The sequence below is a fragment of the Dromiciops gliroides genome, chromosome 4 (assembly GCF_019393635.1).
Source record: "Dromiciops gliroides isolate mDroGli1 chromosome 4, mDroGli1.pri, whole genome shotgun sequence".
NCBI lineage: Eukaryota > Metazoa > Chordata > Mammalia > Microbiotheria > Microbiotheriidae > Dromiciops > Dromiciops gliroides.
In genome coordinates, this window is record NC_057864.1 from 398,932,850 (window position 1) to 398,953,995 (window position 21,146).

Sequence of the window (21,146 nt, forward strand, 5' to 3'; positions counted from 1 at the left end):
TTAGAAAATTACTCACAGAAAATTCATTAGAATTATTATACAAAATATTGAATGTTAGACTCAATACCATGTGAGTTTTTGGTTAAAAATATTTGTTAGGTGGGCGGGTTCAACATTATGCTATTTTCACTTTGACGATTGAGGTAAAATTTTAATCTAACAGATAGTGTTTAGGAAATCTAGCATCAAATTATCTCACAAATGTACACTTCATACCAATGACAGCATGACAAAGACAACAAATTACTCTCAAATTATATTAATCTGTTGCTGGTTTTTTTATTTCTCTCAAAGCATACATGTAGAAATATAATGAATGGCCTTTAAGTGGGGCATTGAATGAGTGAACAAAGGGCACAAAGCAAATGAAAAATCATTTCAAACAAATGATCTATTACATGTGCACCAAGAGATGAATGGTTAGGCTGCTCAGTTGGCTCTTAACATGCTAGGTAGAACCAGAGATTCATATAACATAGGAGGTTCCTGGAATGAACTCATTTAATTTCAAAGAAATGAGTCACTATCATTTCATTATTAGCTAGAGCCATATCAGTCACCTAGCATTTACTAAGCACCTATGTGGCAGGCACTATATTAAGCTTTGGGGATTCAAAGAAAAACAAAACAACTTAGTCCTTACTCTCAAGGAACTTATGGTCTAAAATTTGTAAAAGTTATTTTTAAAACTTTGAAACTGAACCACCTTTAATTTTTAAATTGGTCTTCCAACCTGGTGATGAGAAGTAACAAAGGTTTATAAAAATTTCTGTTAGAGTATTTATCATAAAATTTGGCTTTTCAAGTGAGAGACTTGTTTTTTAAGGTTCATATAAATATATCTAACTTTTTACACTGGTATATCCTCCATAAAGGGCAGTTATTACAACTAATGTTCCTTAAAACAACTCTCCAAACCTTGAAAAACATGTACCTCTCCCACTGATTCCAAGATAAAGCAAATGCAGAATGACTGAGTTTTGTAGACTACAGTGAAGATGCTGACAGCCAAAGTCCATGTTCCATCAATGATTTGTTCACTTTCCTGAGTAGAAATCAATTTGATCTCTTTTTCCTTTAAAGAGGATGGTTATTTTGGCATTTCCAAGCTACTTTCCCCATAACAATCACTTTGGGATTCTTTCATGCTCATCTCATTTGGATTTCAGTGCTTCCTCCCACTCGACAGATGACCCAGGGTTCTTGGGAATCACTGGAAATATTGATTGCATTTTACTCTGAAAGTCTTTCATCTAAAAGAAGAAAAAAAAATCAGTCATCAAATGTTAAAAGAAGGGGCAAATATCCAAAGCTATTATAGACTGACACCTTTGCTGCCTGGATAAAATTGCATTGCTTGTGGGTAATCTTTACCAAAGAAAAAAAAAAAACAACTTAGTCCTTACTCTCAAGGAACTTACCAAATAACACCTGAATACAATAAAATTTAGGATCAAATTCTGGTTCTTTTGAAAGAAAAACAGAATACCTACTTTTCACATTCCAAGTAAGTATTAATTGAAGGATCATAAAAACCATAAATCTCTCATATGATTATAATTAGTAAGATGTCTCCAATTACTATAAAAATGGCATTTATTCCTGGCTTTCAATTTAAAAGATAATGCTGGGGGGGGGTGGAGCTAGGTGGCACAGTAGATGAAGCACTGGCCCTGGATTCATGAAGACCTGAGTTCAAATCTGGCATCAGACACTTGACACTTACTAGCTGTGTGACCTTGGGCAAGTCACTTAACCCTCATTGACCACCCCCCAAAGATAATGCTGGGGAGAGTGTTGCTGTGTATCTGAAAAAAAATATGTATCTAATTCCTATGGAGTTATGCATAAGAATATACTTTAAGTACTGGGGTTATAAAGTAATGAATCTTTTTTCAACCCTAAAACAAACATACTACAATTTATACCTCCAAATGAATGAAGTTTCCCCTTTCAATAGAGCTATCTTGGTAGTCTAAATACTTATTTCAGTGATGTTTCTTTTGCTCAAAACATTCTGGGAACTCTTCCTTTGAAAGTGTCTTTAAAGCCTCTGGGGTATATGCTCCAGAATATCAAGGCTAGATTTGATTTTTATAAAAAGGGGAAAAGTCATTTGGAGCTGAGTCTGATGAATAAGGTAAATGAACAAAAGATCAATAACATTTTATTAATATCTACACCTCAAAGTATTTTTTTGGAAATAGACAAATTTTATTTTGTGTGGTTTAAAAACTTGTTTCAGGGGGCAGCTAGGTGGCGCAGTGGATAGAGCACCAGCCCTGGAGTCAGGAGTACTTGAGTTCAAATGTGGATAGAGCACCAGCCCTGGAGTCAGGAGTACTTGAGTTCAAATCCAGCCTCAAACACTTAACACTTACTAGCTTGTGTGACCCTGGGCAAGTCACTTAACCCCCAATCGCCTCACTTTAAAAACAACAACAACAACAAACCTTGTTTCAAAGGTAATTCTCTAAGAGGAAGTTCCAGAAACATTTCCAGCAATGGAAGAATCATTAAGAGAAATCTACAATCTTCTAAGGTAATTACCTTGAATGAGAGGAATAATGGAAGGTCTAAGCATCTTTGATATCTTCCCCAGCTCCCAAGACCACCCCTTTCCTGAAACTCCCTATTTCTGGGAGGACATCACCATCCTTCTAGTCTCAAGGTTTTCAATTCTGGTCCTATCCTTCATTGCTCTCTCTCTCTAACCTCACATATCCATTCAGTTGCTAATACTTCAAGTTTCTAATTCTAATTTCACAACATCTTGCATCAGCCTCCTCTCCAGTCACAGGGTAACCATCCTAGTTCAGTCTCTAATCATCTCTCCTCTATACTATTGCAGTAGCTCCATAACTGGTCAAACTGGCTTAGGTCTTTCTCCTCTCCAACCCATCACACAGTTACCAAAGTGATTATCCCAAAGTACAGGTCTAAACAGATCACTCGGTTGCTCAATAAGCTAAAAAACAGTTCCATATTGTTTCTAAGGTAAAATTCCTGTTTGGCATTTAAAGCCCTTCACAATCTGGTCCCAACCTGCCTCTCGAGTTATTACATATTAAACCCCTTCCCACATTCTGTGGTTCATCCAAACTGGCCTTGGAGTTGTTCCTCATACATGACAGTGTCTGTGCACTGGCTGTCCCATGGAGCTCAAATGTACTCCTTCCTCACATTCACCCCTTGGAAGTCCTTGGTGTTGTTTTCTTCAAGACTAAATTCAAGCACTACTTTCAAAGTGAAGCCTTTCTTGATTCTCCCTAGCTCCTAGTGCTCTCCCTCTTAAAACTTACCTTGTATGTATTTTGAGTAGATTTCTACATATAAGATGTTGTTTCCCCTACAAAAGAGAGCAGTGACTATTCCATGTTTGCCTTTGTATCTCCTAGTACACAACAGGTATTTAATAAATGTTTGTTGACTGAAAACTTTCATTTGTATGTATAAATGTTGATGTATATTTTCCCCCAAACCAGTCCTATGTTTATTTTCATTGTTTCCCAACTTTCTCAGTCTACTAAGGGATATGAAAGTGTGTACAATGGGGCAGCGAGGTGACACAGTGGATAAAGCACCAGCCCTGGATTCAGGAGGACCTGAGTTCAAATCTGACCTCATATACTTGACACTAGCTATGTGACCCTGGGCAAGTCACTTAACCCTCATTACCCCACAAAAGAAAAAAAAAAGTGCAAAAGGAACTTTTAAGTACTCAACTCAGATTAGAGTTTCAAAAACTGGAAAACCTAGTAGAAGCAAATAAGGTCAAGGAAAGGGAATATTTACAAGTAATAATATGTCAATAAATACTTTCTTCAAAAAAAAAAATCAGAGGAGGCAGCTACGTGGCATAGTGGATAAAGCACCCACCCTGGATTCAGGAGTACCTGAATTCAAATCTGGCCTCAGACACTTGACACTTACTAGCTGTGTGACCCTGGGTAAGTCACTTAACCCTCACTGCCCCTCAAGAAACAACAACAACAAAAAGAATTAGAAGGCATAGGTCATGGCAAACAATGAATAACAACAAAATAGGATATATTTTAACAGACAAGAAAGAATTAATTAATGTTAGAAATCATTCCAGAATTTGTTGTCTGTGTACAGTCATATCCTTGGTTTATTAAAATATCGATTAATAGGGGGCAGCTGGTTGGCATAGTGGATAGAGCACCAGCCCTGGATTCAGGAAGACCTGACACTTAACACTTAACACTTACTAGCTGTGTGACCCTGGGCAAGTCACTTAACCCCAATTGCCCCGCAAAAAAAAAAAAATCAATGAATGTAAATCTAGAATCAAAACTATTTTTAAAATGGCATAAAATTTAAAAAATTCAAACAAGTTACTTGACACTGGAAGCTAGGATTTAACTGGAGAAAAGGACATCAACACTGACTATTTATACAGAAATTGAACTGATTCAAATCAAATGCAATAACTAGAAAAGACCAAAAGGGCCTTAAAAAACCCTTCCTTGGTTAGAAAAGACTTAAATGAGAAAAGTAGCAACCAAGGACAACATGGATTTATTGGACTTTATTAGATCCAAAACACTTGATTTTATTAGAAGAAAAATATATTTGTAAAACCTTACAGGGAAGGATAGTAGAAGATTATGAATAGTGTCACCTTGTAAACAGTAAGAAATCAAGGACAGGAAACACCATAAAGAAAGCTTGGTGGAGAGACCCAACTAAGGAAAGTCATCTCAGGATAAAACTGGAAGGACATAAGATGGAAAGATTTTTATAACAAACCCTTTTCACCATCAAAGACAGTCTACCATCTCATCTGGGCTTAACAAACAATTCCAGATGTGCATATAAATGAAGTGGAAATGGCACTTAATAGAACAAAGATGCGAAGAACAGTTAGAGAAGGTCAAATGTACACTGAAGAAATGACCAACTTAGATGCCTACTTTCCTATCTATATAAAACAATGAAAATAAGACACATGTATTGAGGGAATCCTCAAGGACAATATTAATAAGCAGGCTTCTGCAAGTAATATTCCATAGCCAGTAACATTTTTACCATCATACAAATGACTGGTGGCCATAAAGAATAAAAGATTCCCCCATCCTCCTTGCTTATTCTCTTATAACTATATTTAAAATTGATTTATATAGATAGGAAAGTAGGCATCTAAGTTGGTAATTATTGGTGTTCTCTTGATCATCTTTTTGATAATAATAATAAATAAATAATAAAGTGCATTTCCCCCATGCCTTTGATATCCTTCCCTTCTTCAGATACCCTGGAATTGATTTCTCAACTCCTGCAGAATTATTGCTTCTCTGGGCTACATTTCTTTAAAGGCTATTTGCCAATAAAATGCCATGCATATGTTAAAAATTATATAAGATTACTTAAAACTTTAATAATAGAGATGACACAGTCCAACAAACCTGAGATCACTAATATCAGGGGAGGCATTAAACAGGGGGACATGCTTGCCAGAGGTATTCATCATTGTCATGGGAGAGATCTGGTATAGGGTGCAAGCTGAAGAGAGATTCTGTATAGATGGTGAGATCCTCCTGATACTCCTATCATGAGTAACATTGTGTTGATTACCTCAAGCCCCAGAATATTACAAAGCCTCCTGGGTGAAATCAATAATCACTCAAAAAAGTTTGGCCTATCTGCACAAGGAAAAAAAAGCCTACTGTCCAATCTATGCTAAGAACTGGATTCAGAATTTTTAAAAATGGGGACAGCAGGATGGATCACCTTTGGGAAATTCCAAACCAAATTTAATGACCCCTAATTTCTCATTTGAAAGAAAGGTCCATATAAATACCCAGTCATTCCCAGTTGATAAATGGTCAAAGGATCTGAACAGGGAGTTTTCAGATGAAGAAATCAAAGTTATAGTCACATGAAAAAATATCTAAATTACTATTGATTAGAGAAATGTAAATTGAAACAACTCTGAGGTACTACCTCATACCTATCAGATTGACTAATATGGCAGAAAAGGAAAATGACAAATGGTGGAAGAGATGTAAAAAAATTTGGACACTAATACTGTGTTGGTAGAGTTGTGAACTGATCCAATCATTCTGGAAAACAATTTGGAACTATGCCCAAAGGGTTATCACACTGTGATACCCTTTGAACCAGCAATACCAGTACTGGGTCTATATCCCAAGGATATTTAAAAACTGGGAAAGTACTTATATATATAAATATTTACAGCAACTCTTTCTGTGGTAGCAAAGAATCAGAAATTGAGGTGATATCCATCAATTGAGGAATGGCTGAACAAGTTGTGGTATATGATTTTGATGGAATACTATTGTGCTATAAGAAATGACAAGCAGCATACTTTCAGAAAAACCTGGAAAGACTTACATGAACTGATGCAAAATAAGGTGAGAAGAACCAGGAGAACATAGTACACAATAACAGCAATATTGTACAATGGTCAACTGTGAATGATTAACTCTTCCTAGCAATACAATGATCTAAGCCAATTCTGAAGTACTTATGATAAAAAATGCTATCTACCAAAAAAAAAAATTGATGGGGTCTAAACACAAACTGAAGCATTTATTTTTTAAAAACTTTCTCTATTTTTCTTTTTGGTCAATGTTTTCTTTTGCAACCTGGCAAATACATCACTGCACATGTATACTCTATATCAAATTGTTTGCCTTTCCAGGAAAGGTGGAGGGGAGAAATGGAGAGAGAATTTGGTATTCAAAATTTTTAAAAATAGTGTTAAAATTTTTATTAATGCAATTGAAAAAAATATTAAGAGTTATTTCTGTGGGGGAAAAATCAATACTCCACAGAAAAGAATTAAATTTTTTAAAGGGCAATGTAGAACATGAACATACTGTAAAACACTATAAACAAAGAATTATAAAGAAAAATGGATTAAAGAATTTCATCAAATAAAAATGAGGGCAAAGTAAGCTAGCTATGTGCTAAAAGTGTGAGATAACTGTAGGGCAGCCCACATACTCTACTAGTATAATTAGAGTATTGGAGTAACAAGACAAAGTAAAGAAGGCCTTTATCAGATTTACTGGAAGTTATGGACAAGAGTTGCACATAATATGCAGGCATGGACAAGTTGCAAACAGTATGGCTGGAGCAAATAACCAAAATGATCAGATCACAGAGTTGACTATTTGAGAAAGATCTCAATTTTCAATTTAAAAAAATAATTTCTTGAGATTCTGGAGTAATGAAGTTTTTACTATACTAACAAATTGTTCTCTTTTATGCTAGAAGACTAGTGACTCATGTGACAAGCCTAATATGAAACCAATAGTCCTTTCTATATTTCATATAAGTAAACTAAAACTTCAAACTTTGCCATATTCAGCAATCTCCATCTATAAACTAGCAACAATATTATATAGTCCTCATTTTATGGAACAGATTTAATCCTTCAAAGTTGATTATAAAGCAAACCCTAAGTTTCCATTAACTCCCATTTATGAAATTGATATATTCCCATGAGAAAAAGATCACTTAAAAGTCTAAATAAAATTAAATAACACATGTAAAGCACTTTGTAAACCTTGAAGAATTACATAAATCTTTGTTGTTGTTATTATTAAATGGAAAACTTTTGGTAAGGAAGTGATTAAGATAGTTGTCAGTCTTATAGTATGTGAGCACTACTATTCTACCATCTCTTAGCTTTTTCAAGTCTGAGCTATCCCACTATTTTCTTGGATCCACAAGAATTCCACTACATGGTTATGGATTCCAACTCTACATTCATGGTCCCCTTCATTTTTATTTTTCTTTGGTCAAAGTATTTACTATATTCAGTAATGCTAGGCAACATTAATACCAGTGGGTTTAACAAATGATATATCTATAAACTTCTCTATGAAAGTTCCTTTAGAAATATAATCACTAACCTGGTAAACAATAATAATATTTTACCATCACAATAAAATCCCATTGAAATGCTGTTGCCAGTGGAGAAGAATAAATAACTTTTGTGAAAAGTAACAATGGTTCATAAAGATTATCTGCTTATAATATTTATCATAAATTAATATTTTCTGTGAGAGTTGGACCTGTACATTCACTGATGTAGGGAAATACTAATGATGAAACTCTTTTTACCAATGCTGAATGGCAACAGTTCTGCAGTTTGTAGCCTGAGAAAGCTGCCTAGGGCAGAGAGAGATTATTCAAGGTCACATGGCCAGTGTTTGTTCAAGGCAGAACTTAAATGTGGGCTTTCCTTATTCCAAAGTCAGCTCGCTCTCTCTCTCTCTCTCTCTCTCTCTCTCTCTCTCTCTCTCTCTCTACTATGCCACCCTGTCTCTCCAACACTTTTGTTTATAGGGCATTATTTGACCAGAATTATATACTACTGGCTGTCTGAACTGTAGCCCTCCCTCAATATAATCACATATTCCACGCACCAACTTTCAGTGAAATATGTTCAATTACAGAAAATATTTGTTGTTTAGTCATTTCAGTCATGTCTGCCTCTTCATGACTCCATTCGGGGGTTTCTTGGCAAGGATTTTGGAGTGGTTTGCCATTTCTGTCTTCAAGCCTGAGGAAGCTGAGACAAACAGTTAAGTGACTTGCCCAGGGATACACAATTAGTAAGAGTTTGAGGCCAGATTTGAACTCAAGAAGTGAGTCTTCCTGACTCCAGCCCTGTACTCTATCCACTGTGCCAACTAGCTGCCACAGAAAATATGCTCATTTGAAAACTCTGAATGGATGCCATTTTGTTTAAAGATATTGAATAACAGAACCAAAGTTAAATGTAAACTGTATCTTAACTTCCCTATTTTCAAAGACATCTTCCTTGATTACATAGGTTTGCACTTAAGTGTTATCTTTAAATCCTTATTTGAACCCTTTCCACATATTCAATCAGTTGCCAAATCTTTTGGGGGGGGGCAGGGGGGGTTGGGGGGGGAGGGAATGAGGGTTAAGTGACTTACCCAGGGTCACACAGCTGGTAAGTTTCAAGTGTCCTCAGCTCAAATGCCATGTTCTACATGAGACTTTCTGAGGGTGTCTCACCCCACTCCACTAGCATCCTTCTGTTACCTTCCATTTATTTTGTATATATGTTGTTTACACTTTGTGTACGTGTTGCCTCCCCCAGGAAAAGGCACAGACAATTTCACCTTTACCTTTCAATCCCTCAGTGCCTGCTTAATAAATGCTTACTGATTTTGAAACTTAAAAACAATACCAAATTCAGCTAAAGTAAATTCATTTTAATAATCCCATGGAACACATAAATATAAAATGTCACGCAGATGAAAGACGACTTCACTTCAGTCAATAATAAACTGCATAAAATAGTGCTATAATGTTATTCTACTATATTGCAAACTAGAGTACCTGGTGTTCTGTTTCTAAATGATGCCACAGTGTGACACATCATTATATCGACAAGTAAGTTACTTCACTTAGCCCATCTTCTCCTTATAATACTTCCTTAATCATGGTAAGACAGAATATTTTTCTATTTTCACAATGAAATATTATGATAAGTTCCTCTATTCAGCATGGCAAGGTAAATGCTAATTTCCAGGGAGTACCACTGACAAGTGTCAGCTTGACATATTTTAACTTTTTGAAAATTGCTGTTTAGTTTACAGTGCATACAGCAGAGCCTTTTGTTTCTGATTAGGAGTTAACACCTATGGTACCTCTAAGATGAGAGATATTTGAACATTCCATATTAATTTATTTATATTATTCCATTAGCAAATATACTAATATAGAATATTATAATTATAGCTTTCCATTTTCCAAGTTGCTCCTAGCAGCCTCCTTTTTATCTAATGATACCCTCTTGAGAATCTACTGCCTTCCAAATCCCTACACATACAGAAAGCTTAGAATCTATACTAAAGTCAATTGATTTAGAAAGAAAAGCTAATGTGTAATGTTCTGAGAAATACAATCTTTCAAAGTAATCATTCAAACGACCAATTTTTATTATAGTGAGTAACATTATAGCACTATTCAAAAGCAATCTTCTATTAACAATGAAGTAAACTGAGCAATAGGGGTTGCATCTACAGCTCTTACTTAAGTGTCAAGTACCCAGGATGACTGGGAATTTTGCCTATTCCAGGGCTTTTGGTAGCCGGGTGTTGCTAAGACCCTGTCCAATAAGAATAATTTATAACACATTCTTTGACTCAACACCCCAACATGCTCAGTAGCCAGAGGCAGTTCTCTAAAGTGATTTCACTAAGTTGAGTTTTATTTTTAGCAACTGTAAAATTTAGTGATATTGCCTTTTCCTGCCAAATAAATTACAGTAACTGTTCCACCTCTGTCAGGATTCTTTCTAAAAGCCAATCATATACTTTACTACATTAAATAATCTCTAATAACTACAGATCACTGTTATTTTCTTATCTTAACCTAATGATTCCACCTCATCTGGCAAAATCAAGAGCACCTAAAAGCAGCTTCCATTTCATAATGTCTTTCTAATGTGCACTGCTGACAGTATGTCATGGGGGAAAAAGGCTTTAGGACTGCTCCATTATAGAAAGTAGGTGTAAGTCTTGCTTGGATTAAAATGATAAAAATTGCTTTCTTGATCAAGTGAATCCTAGAGTTAAAATTTTCAAACACATGTTCTTTCTAATATTCAACATGCATACTAGGACAACCTAGGTTTCTGGAAGACTCAGTTTTCTATTTTTAGTTGATGTGTCAATAAAAAAATGCTAATATTTTAATTTCCATATGATAATTAGATTAAAGTTTCTAAAGATAATATTAACTGGAAACAAAATATGGTCTGCATATATCTTGTCCTCTGAGTCTACTTCAATATTTTTCTACCCCATGCAACCTACACTCAGTTTTGGAGCATTCATTTTGTTTAAGTGAATAGGTACACTGTTACTCTTATTCCAGTTTCCTTTCTCATCATTAATGTCACTGACAATTCTGGAGATATGGCAAAAAGTGAGCAAAGCTGAGAAAAGACATCCTGTGAATAATTCACTAAATGTTCATTCTGGACAGCTTTTAAATTTTTATATACAGTTGGGACAGTCTGTTAATTTTACTCACAATTAAAAATTATGCTTCTGAAGTTGAAAAGAGGTCAATGGTGTCTTGCTAAAATGGAGAAAAAATTTTAAGCATAAAAATAAAACCTTTTAAAATGTTCAGAATTTCAAATTTAGGTTATTAAGACACTCAGATCACTGATTACCCAAAAAACCCCACACTACCAACAACAACCACATAAACCCTGAAGGCTAAATAAATAGGATAGTTAGCATCTATCATATATGGAAATGCTCCTTTAAAATCTTACTTTAATGGCTCACTGGTATGGAAATTCTCAAAAGCTGGCCCATCAAAGCACATGCTCTAGAAGCTGCAAAGTGTTCAATAATGGGTCCATCAATGCACTATGTGTGTTGTCTAAGGATCAGATTAAGTTCTCAGAGTCTCATTAGCAGAAGGCTGGCTATTAAGGAGATGCATTTTTTCTTTTAGCCACCACACTCAGGAAGACTATCAAATAAGGCACAGAGAAGCTATTGAGATTTGCACCAGTGGCAGAAGTACTCATGATAATGAAATCATAGATATTTCATAGTGACGTATGTTAAAAAACATGTCTTTTACACTTCCTTATAATTCTCTGAGAATTAAATGTAACATTAAACCTAAAAAATCAACAAAATTATTAACACCTGAATAAGAAGAGATATTTTTTTTTTCCCCTCTCCACCCAATAACCCATTAGCAAATCCTTAGAAAGGCTCCCCAAACCTATCATTTGTATCCCTATTAGGCAGCATGATGAGTGTTTATACTTCATGGAAGACAGACTATGCCATAGAATACTGATGTCCCTTCACATTGCACAACAAGTGATTCTGGTTTCAGGATACTGGATCTTGACAAAATAAATCATTTATATCTATGATTTAAAAACCTATCTTTATTCTCTCTGTTGGGAAAATATAGGCCAACAAGAGAGAGATAATAGGAAAATGAATAGTTAAGTAAGGAAGAAGAAAGTGTAGTCAACTAATTGTATCTCTATGCACCCTCATCCTAATCTTTCAAAACTGCTTCCTTTCTGAGCTCCTCAACTCTCAAATTTCCCTTTCTATTCATTATCACTCCTCCTCAAACTCTCTTTGCTCTGGCCCCTGAATCTCTTCCTTGTTCTCTTTGTCCCCTTTGGCTAATGAAGCCTTCCCTTTACACTTTTGAGCCTATAGTTGGACATCTCAATGAGGTACTTCAATGATTTGTCCCCTTATTCTTCCACTGTTTTCACCCAAACACCCAAACCCAGATTACTTCCATCATTCATATTTTTCTTGCACTCCTGTGTCAGGCCATGGGTGGAAGTTGCTCTGGCAGATTTTGATTCCAAGGAGGGAAATACTTTCAAACAATTAATGCTGTCCACAGTAAACCTACCGTGTTAACTACATTTTCTTAGTCTCTCCTTTGCTAAATTATGAAAAAATAAATAAAATAGATAAACCTTTGGTTAATTTGATTAAAAAAAAAAGGGAAATAAGAAAACCAAATTACTAGTATCAATAATGAAACAAGTGAACTCACCACCAATGAAAAGGAAGTTAAGACAATTGTTAGGAGCTATTTTGTCTGATTATGTGCCAATGGATTTGACAATCTAAATGATATAGATGAATATCTACAAAAATATAAATTATACAGATGAACAGAAGAAGATGAAATAAAATACTTAACCCAATTTTAGAAAAAGAAATTGAACAAGCCATCAATGAACTTCCTAAGAAAAAATCCTCAGGACCAGATGGATTCCCAAGTGAATTCTACCAAAATTCATTCATGCATTCATTTTTGCGGGGCAATGAGGGTTAAGTGGCTTGCCCAGGGTCACACAGTAAGTGTCAAGTGTCTGAGGCCGGATTTGAACTCAGGTCCTCCAGAATCCAGGGCTGGTGCTTTATCCACTGCACCACCTAGCTGCTCCTTCTACCAAACATTTAAAGAACAATTAATCCCAATATGATATAAACTATTTGGTAAAATAAGTATAGAAGGAGTCCTACCAAATTCCTTCTATGAGACAAATATGGTGCTGATACCCAAACCAGGAGGAGCCAAAACAGAGAAAGAAAATTATAGACCAATTTCCTTAATGAATATTGATGCAAATATTTTAAATAAAATACTAACAAAGAGGTTACAGTAATATATCACAAGGATCATACACTATGACCAGGTGAGATTTATATCAGGAATGCAGGCCTGGTTCAATATTAAGAAAACTATCAGCATAAGTGACCATATCAATAACAAAACCAACAGAAATCATATGATTATCTCGATACAGAAAAAGCCTTTGACAAAACACAGTACCCATTCCTATTAAAAACACTGGATCTGAGTTCAAATCCAGCCTCAGACACTTGGCACTTATTAGCTGTGTAACCCTGGGCAAGTCACTTAACATTTATTGCCCCCCAAAAAACAAAAAACAACCAAAAACCTGTCTTTAAAAAAAAAAAAGAGAGAGAGAGAGAAAACCCAAAAAACACTGGAGAGCAGAGGAATAAATGAAACTTTCCATAAAATGATAAGTAATATTTATTTAAAACCATCAGCAAGCATTATCTGTAATGGGGATAAGCCAGAAGCCTTCCCAATACAATCAGGGGTAAAGCAAGGATGCCCAATATCACCTCTATTATTTAATATTGCACTAAAAATGTTAGCTATAGCAATAAGAGAAGAAAAAGAAATTAAAGGAATTAGAACAGGCAATGAGGAAACAAAACTATCACTTTGTAAATGATATAATGTTATACTTAGAAAATCCTGGAGAATCAACTTAAAAACTACTTGAAATTATTAACTTTAGCAAAATTGCAGGATACAAGATAAACCCACATAAATCACCAGCATTTCTATATATTACCAAAAGAGTCTAACAGCAACAGAGAGAAAGAGAAATCCCATTTAAAATAACTTGTAACGATTGGAATGACGCCACCTGCTGGAGACTTACTGTAGAAGAGTTCCACCCATGAAGCGAAGGTCTTTGAGGGCAAGACCAGGAGTCTTTTCTTTGGCGTCAGGAAGTGATGCGGGTGAGTGGGAGGAGGAAGGAAGAGACTGGCACTCGGTCTCACGCTCTTTCCTTTGGACTCTGGTGGAGAGTGGAGCTAGAAACGTGCTCTCCCTTTAATAGATAGATGAATGTAGGCCTTTCTCTCTCTTTACCAAATTCGTATTCTCCTTAATAAATGCTTAAAAGTCTAACTCTTGCTAAAGCTTATAATTTATTGGCGACCACTCATTAGATATTTTAGACAGTTTAGCTAGAATTTTAGCCCTTAACAAACTATAGACAATATAAAATACTAAGGAGTCTACCTGCCAAGACAAACCCAGGAACTATATGAATACAACTATAAAACACTTTTCACACAAATAAAGTCAGATCTAAACAATTGGAAAAATATTATATACTCATGGGTAGGCTGAACCAGTATAATAAAAATGACAATTCTACCTAAATTAATCTATTTATTTAGTGCCATACCAATCAAACTATCAAAAAAATTTTATAGAGCTAGAAAAAATAATAAAATTCATCTGGAAGAACAAAAGTTCAAGGATATCAAGGGAATCAATGAAAAAATGTGAAAGAAGGTGGTCTAGCAGTACCAGTTCTCAAACTGTATTATGAAGTGGTAATTTTCAAAACATTCTAGCTAGATAGTATCTGAATGATTTAAATTAGATGATTCATATTCCCTTCCTTCCCTTAACAATTCAAAATTCAGTACAAGATTATAGTTGATGGTAACAATTAACACTCTACACTTTGGTTACAATGAAACCCATTTTGGGGAGGAAGAAGCAGAAGCTGGTAAGACTTTTTTTTTTTTTTCACTGTGAGACTTTCTGGTCTTGGCATAATAGAGCTATGGTATCATAATCAAGTCTGTCCAAGGAAATGTGCTGGCTTGGCTAGCAAATTATAAGATGAGGTTAGTTTGGATGAGGGGAAAAATATGAAGGCAAAGATTAAGGACTATGACCATGAGTAAGAGATTTGGGATAAGGGGTAAATCTCTGAGTGAACTTAATACAAATTCAAATTTGCAAATTACGATATGTCTTTTATTTTATAAAAAGAAAAACAAACACCTGCTTTTTTTTTTTTTTTTGGTGAGGCAATTGGGGTTAAGTAACTTGCCCAGGGTCACACAGCTAGTTAAGTGTCAAGTGTCTGAAGCCACATTTGAACTCAGGTCCTCCCGACTCCAGGGCCTGTGCTTTATCCACTGTGCCACCTAGCTGCCCCCAAACACCTGCTTTGTAAGACAGAATAAGGCAAATCTATATTGGTAGAGATTTCTGCCCCACTCCAAAGTGTTAAAAGTATTTTATCCTTTAAAAAAATTTTTTAATGAAATCAGGATGTGAAACTCTTGATTAGCAAAGCAAGTTAGAGTACGTTAAAAACAGTCAATGAATATTTTTTAAAGTAGTAAACATTTTTATTTATAGTTTGGGGTTCAATTTTTATCCCTCTTTCCCTCCCCCCTCTCTGAGGCGGTAAGCAATAAGATATAGGTTATACATGTACGATTATGTAAAACATTACCATATTAGTAATTTTGTATATAAAAACTTGAATAAAAGAAAAAAATGAAAGAAAGTGAAAAATAGCATTCTTCAGTCTGTGTTCCATCAATATCAGTTCTTTCTTTGGAGGTGGATAATATGCTTCACCAATAGTACTTTGGGATTGTCCCAGTCAATGAATATTTAAGCTAAACTTTAAAAAAAGGCTGAAAGCCCCCAAAATTTCTACTGGAGTCTGTTTTAAAGAGTCTTTGTTATATCTTGAAAATAATAAAATATAAATTGTAGTTTTCAGTTATGTTTGTAGGCTTTATTTTTTTTTCTTTCACTCAGAGTCACAAAGAGAGAAGCTCATAATGCATCATATCCATAAGAGCTCTTTCAACAATCCCCAGGCCAGAAAGTATTTCTCTTGTCTACAAACTCATTTGAACTACCAGTATATAGTTAGAGCTTATAAAAACGATTTAATACTCTTCTTGAAGAAGAGAGGGCCGGATGCTCAGTGGAAAAAGCAGCTGCTTGTCCTCCAAGGAGTCCCACATACCTACTCCAGCAAAAACCTGAAACTCACACCAGATCAAAGTATCTGATAAGAAACTACAGTGATTTTGACCACCCCTGAACTGTACCAAAAATCAGCCAGAATCCTGCAGGCAACAGAAAAGTGGTCTCTAGCAAAGCCAGAACCAGAGTAGACGAACAAGATCAGCCTCCCAGCGTGAACAGCAAAGAAAAGGCCAGAGACACATGTAACTTACAAGACACCGTATGCCCAAAAGCAGCACGAGTTAAGAGCCCTCCAAGAAAGTGCTAGGGAGATTGGGAAGCCCCAAGTATCACAAGCAGCCAGAGCTGCCTAGCAGTACTCAGACCAGGGCAAAGAAGACATCTTGGGCTCTGAGATGTCTAGCATTCTATCCTGAAGAGCTAGGGTTTTGAACCTTAAAGATACAGGGAGGAAGGGAAAAAGAAGGAAATAAGCATTTATAGAGTGCCTATGTGCCTGGCACTGTGCTAAGTAAGCACTTTACAATTACTATTTCATTTGATCCTCACAACAAAATGTGAAATATATGATATCACAAATAATATGGAAAATGGGTCAAGGAGGGATAATTTAAGAATCACTGTACTCCCTAAAAATGTTTTTAAAAATTCTGAACACATTTCAAGAAATCAAAAATGAATATGATGTAAATCTGTTAGAACCAGAGGGGAAGATAAAGATAGGAGGAATTCACTAATCACCTCCTAAAAGAAAACCCCAAAAGTCCCTAGAATGTCACAGCCAAAATCCAGAGTTCCCAAATTAAAGGAAAAAATCTGCAAGCATCCAGAAAGAAGCAGTTCATATAACAAGGAACCACAATTAGGTTGGCACAAGACCTGGAAGCTTCTACTATCATAGGAGGAATACAATATTCCAAAAGGCAAATTAAAAGAGAAAAAAAGAAAAAGAAAAGCAAATAATTTAAGGGGGGTTCTCATCACTTGGGGAATGGCTAAATAAATATGACATCAGAATATAATGGACTCTTGTTAAACTATAAACTACAGAGAATCCTGGATAGTATGAACAGATAACAGAAGGAAGTTAGTAGAACCAGGAGAACAATTTATACAAGACCAACAACACTATAAAGAAAATCTCTGAAGGACTAAGAACTCTGATCAATTAAATAATCAACCATGTCTCCAGTGGAATCTAAGCTATTTATCCTCCTTCTCATTCTTTACTTGAGAGCTTTTAGTTCATTTTTAAAATTTCTTGACTCATTTATCCTACGTATTTATGTAGTCCTTGGAGAAAATCCACATCTGGAATATTTTGTTTAGTTTAGGAGGACATAGGTGAAGAAAGCCACTGGTAAACTGGCAAGTGTCCAGAGAAAGACAACCAGGATGATAAAAAGGTCTGAAGTTGTCATATGAAGATTAAAGGAAATGGAGACATTTAGCCTAACCAGGTAGGGTATAACAGTTTTCTTAAATATCCTCTTCCACATGGAAGAGGAAATCAATTTGTTCTGTGTGGCTGCAGAAGACAGAAACAGAGGCAAAGGGCAGAAGTTGCCAAGTGGCAATTGCTGGGCTTGAAGTCAAGAAAAAATTTTCTAATAATTAAAGCTGTCAAAAGTAGAATGTTTTCCCCTTTCTTGGAGGTCATCAGAGGACACTAATCACATGTTATACTGGGGATTCCTTTCAGGTACTGGTTGAATCCAACCAGATGGTTGTTAAGATCCCTTAAAATTATGTGACAGACAAAATCAAGACTTCAAAGGTATGATCAATGGGTAGAAAGTTACTCTTGGAGAAGGGTGCTGTGAACCCCAAAGCATTTTCTTAAGTAGAAAGAAAAGTATTAAGGCCAAATTCCCTAGTTATTTAAAAATCACAAAATTAACAAGTAGCCTGTGTCCATAAACTAAATGGAGTAATCAAGCAATACCTTAAAGGTAAGTCATACAGTGTGTCATTTTTCAGTGAAATACAATTTTTATATGGGACCTGTGCTTTGAAAAAGCTACCTAATTGGTTAGCAGAAAAAAGGTATAAAAAATTTAAATGAGGAATATAAACCCCTTCCATAGGAAAAATTAATTTTGTGGCATTAGGCTTTAATTAGAGACATTGTTTAGTGATCAGTTTGTCCCTTTTCTTGGTGTTTATTTTCCCTGTCACAATTCTATTAATAATTTCAATTCGAAGAAACATATATGGATAAAGTGATTTTGTGCATAAAATTGATTTACTTTTTGAGAAAAGATTTAAATTATTTCAACACAAAAGAATATGTAATCTACTTCAGAAATGTTAAATTATTCTAGGAATACTTTGTCTAAAATCTAAAATACTATGTTTGGAAAGAACACTTTATTCCATGACATATTTTAGTAGATTAATGCCCCAGTTACTTAGAGATTAGACTTTCAGCAACCCCAAACATCTAGAAAAAGCCAAGATCTCAGAAGCAAAGCTATCACAAAGTTCAAGCACTTTATTACATAAGAGAGACTAGCTCTATCCTGAGACTTTCATCAGACAATTGAACAGTAAATTGCATTACTATAAATAAAATAAAGTAGTCAGATTGGAAGTGACATAGAGGAAAGATAGATGGGGCATAAAAAGTAAAGAGAAATAACTATAAAAGCATAGTCTATTTATTTTTATATGTAAGAGACAATTGGTCTAATACACCTCAATAGTTCTTAAGGGCAACATGGCATTTTAACCAAGTACAGTAAGTTATACTGATAACAATGTCCATGAATTACCAAGAAACTTTATTCAATATATACTGTTTAAGTCAGGAAAGTATGTAAAACATTTGTAAAGAATTTCAACCAAAAAAGTGTTAAAGATTTTTTTGTCTAAAAGGTAAAGCTACAATATCTAGAAATTTTATTTGATATGTAACGTCTCATTTTTCTGACATTACTATTATTAGTACACATACATACAAAACAGACTTTTAAAAATAAGTTTTAAAAAAATTATATTTAACAATTTACGGGTACACAAGTATAATAAGCAGGAACATTTTAAATAGAACTTTGGGGAAAAGCATCTTTTGAGGACATTATCATTAGCTTTTCAGCTCACATCTCCCTGGATCTCTTTCCCTCCATATGTTTCATTGGGGTTTGGGGGAGGGAGCAAACAGTTATATAAGAAACAAGGGGAAAAAAATCCCTCATGTGAGTAATTTTCATAAATCAAAGGTATCTTTTTCTTGGCAGGATAACAAGCACTCTTAGGGTGATTAAACTCGATTTATGCCAAACATGAGGTTTTTAAGGCTTTTATGACTGAGTTTATCTTTTCTATTAATTGCTATATGTTTTGGATCCAAAAATGCTTGGGGCTCAATTCCTCTTTAAAGAAAGCTAGTGGTTTAAAAAAATAAAAAGGTAAAAAAAGAAAGCAAAAAGATACTTAGATGTTGCCAAAATGGTTTAATTTTTCATGAAAATGCAAACAATTGCATCAATAATTACTTCTTTAAAAAAAACAACAACTAAAACTAAAATTATTGCCTGGGGGCAGCTAGGTGGCACAGTGGATAGAGCACGGGCCCTGGAGTCAGGAGTACCTGAGTTCAAATCCGGCCTCAGACACTTGACACTTACCAGCTGTGTGACCCTGGGCAAGTCACTTAACCCCAACTGCCTCACCAAAAACAAAATAAAACAAAAACTATTGCCTGCAATTTAGCCTCAGAGTCACCAAATTTCTTCTTCACATTTACATCAAGTAGCTTTCCTCACCAACATACTATGCCCATTATAGTTGCAATAAAATTTGAAATAAGGGCTATAGAGATGTGTGCTTGCCATCACAGCTTTTAATTTAAAATAACTGATCCATAACACTAATTTCAAATAGTTAAAAAGTTATTTCAGAAACACATTCCATAAGCCTTAAATTTACTAAATATCCAAGAGCACTTGTGATGGATGGAGCTCTCCTCTGATGGAGCAATCTTTCAAAGATCACTGTGATTCTATGTTCACTGATTTCTGGTAAGTGCTATCAAAGGTCAGAACAGAGGGAACTAGACAGGGCACTCTGACATGTAGTAATCAGAATATGAGATTCAAGCATGCACCCCGGGGGGAGAAACTGGTTGGGAATGCTTTGAGAGTACAGTGTTTAAGAAGCAGAGAAGAAATGCTGCAATTGTTTGTGAGATTCCCTCTCTAGAAGCAGTTACAATCAAGGCTTCTCAGCAGCCTCTCAGTTTAATCTTAAAATTTCAACTTTCTACTGTTATAGTAAGTGGAAAATGATCTTCTATATGCCCCGAGGCAACCAATTGGTAGCCATTAGAATTTTGGTAAAATGTCAAGGAAGAATTAACTGGGTAAAATTTGCAGAATGCCAAAGATCAAGATAAAATGAAAAGGGGCTGGGAAACTTGGAGTTTGGGGTTGGGGGCAGAAGAGAATAAACATTTATTAAATGCCTACTATGTGCCAAACACTGCTAAGTGTTTTACAAACATTATCTTATTTGATCCTCATAAGAACTCTGGGAGTAGGTGCTATTGTTATGCCCATTTTTCATTTGAAGAAAATGAGGCAGAGTTTAAATCATTTGCCCAAGGTCACACATTTAGTAATGTCCAAGGTTGCATTTGAACTCAAGTCTATCCTGACTCTAAGCCCAGTCCTCTATTCTTACACCACCTAGCTGCCAAACACTCCACCAAGGATTAGACATAGAGAAAGGAGACTGGAGGGAAAAAGAACTTTGCTGGGGTATGTCTAGTGACCTCAAGAAAAAATACTCAGAGTTCTCACTAGGAATTCTTGCACTTGGGGAAAATTCAGTGGAGGTGGCCAAGAGTGCCTAAGGTGCTAGATTAAAGTACACTAGAGACAGAGGTCATGGGATTTAAGGAGACTGAGAAATTGGGAGGCCAGAATATTAAAATATTATGATTATGTTAAAACATATTATTAATATTGTTACATTCTGTTCAAATATTCTAAAGATCAAATGAGATATCTGTAAAGCAG

General features: G+C 35.2%; 1 protein-coding gene across 1 annotated transcript in view; it reads right to left on the bottom strand.

Moving 5' to 3' along the window:
* Positions 1–254: 254 nt before the first annotated feature.
* The window catches only part of TMEM242 (transmembrane protein 242), a 47,326-nt gene continuing 26,434 nt past the window's right edge, over positions 255–21,146 (bottom strand). The window contains exon 4 of the mRNA XM_043963796.1: positions 255–1,253. Within this exon, the coding sequence (XP_043819731.1) occupies positions 1,155–1,253 (99 nt within the window). The 3' untranslated portion in view covers positions 255–1,154. The remainder of the gene's footprint in view (positions 1,254–21,146) is intronic.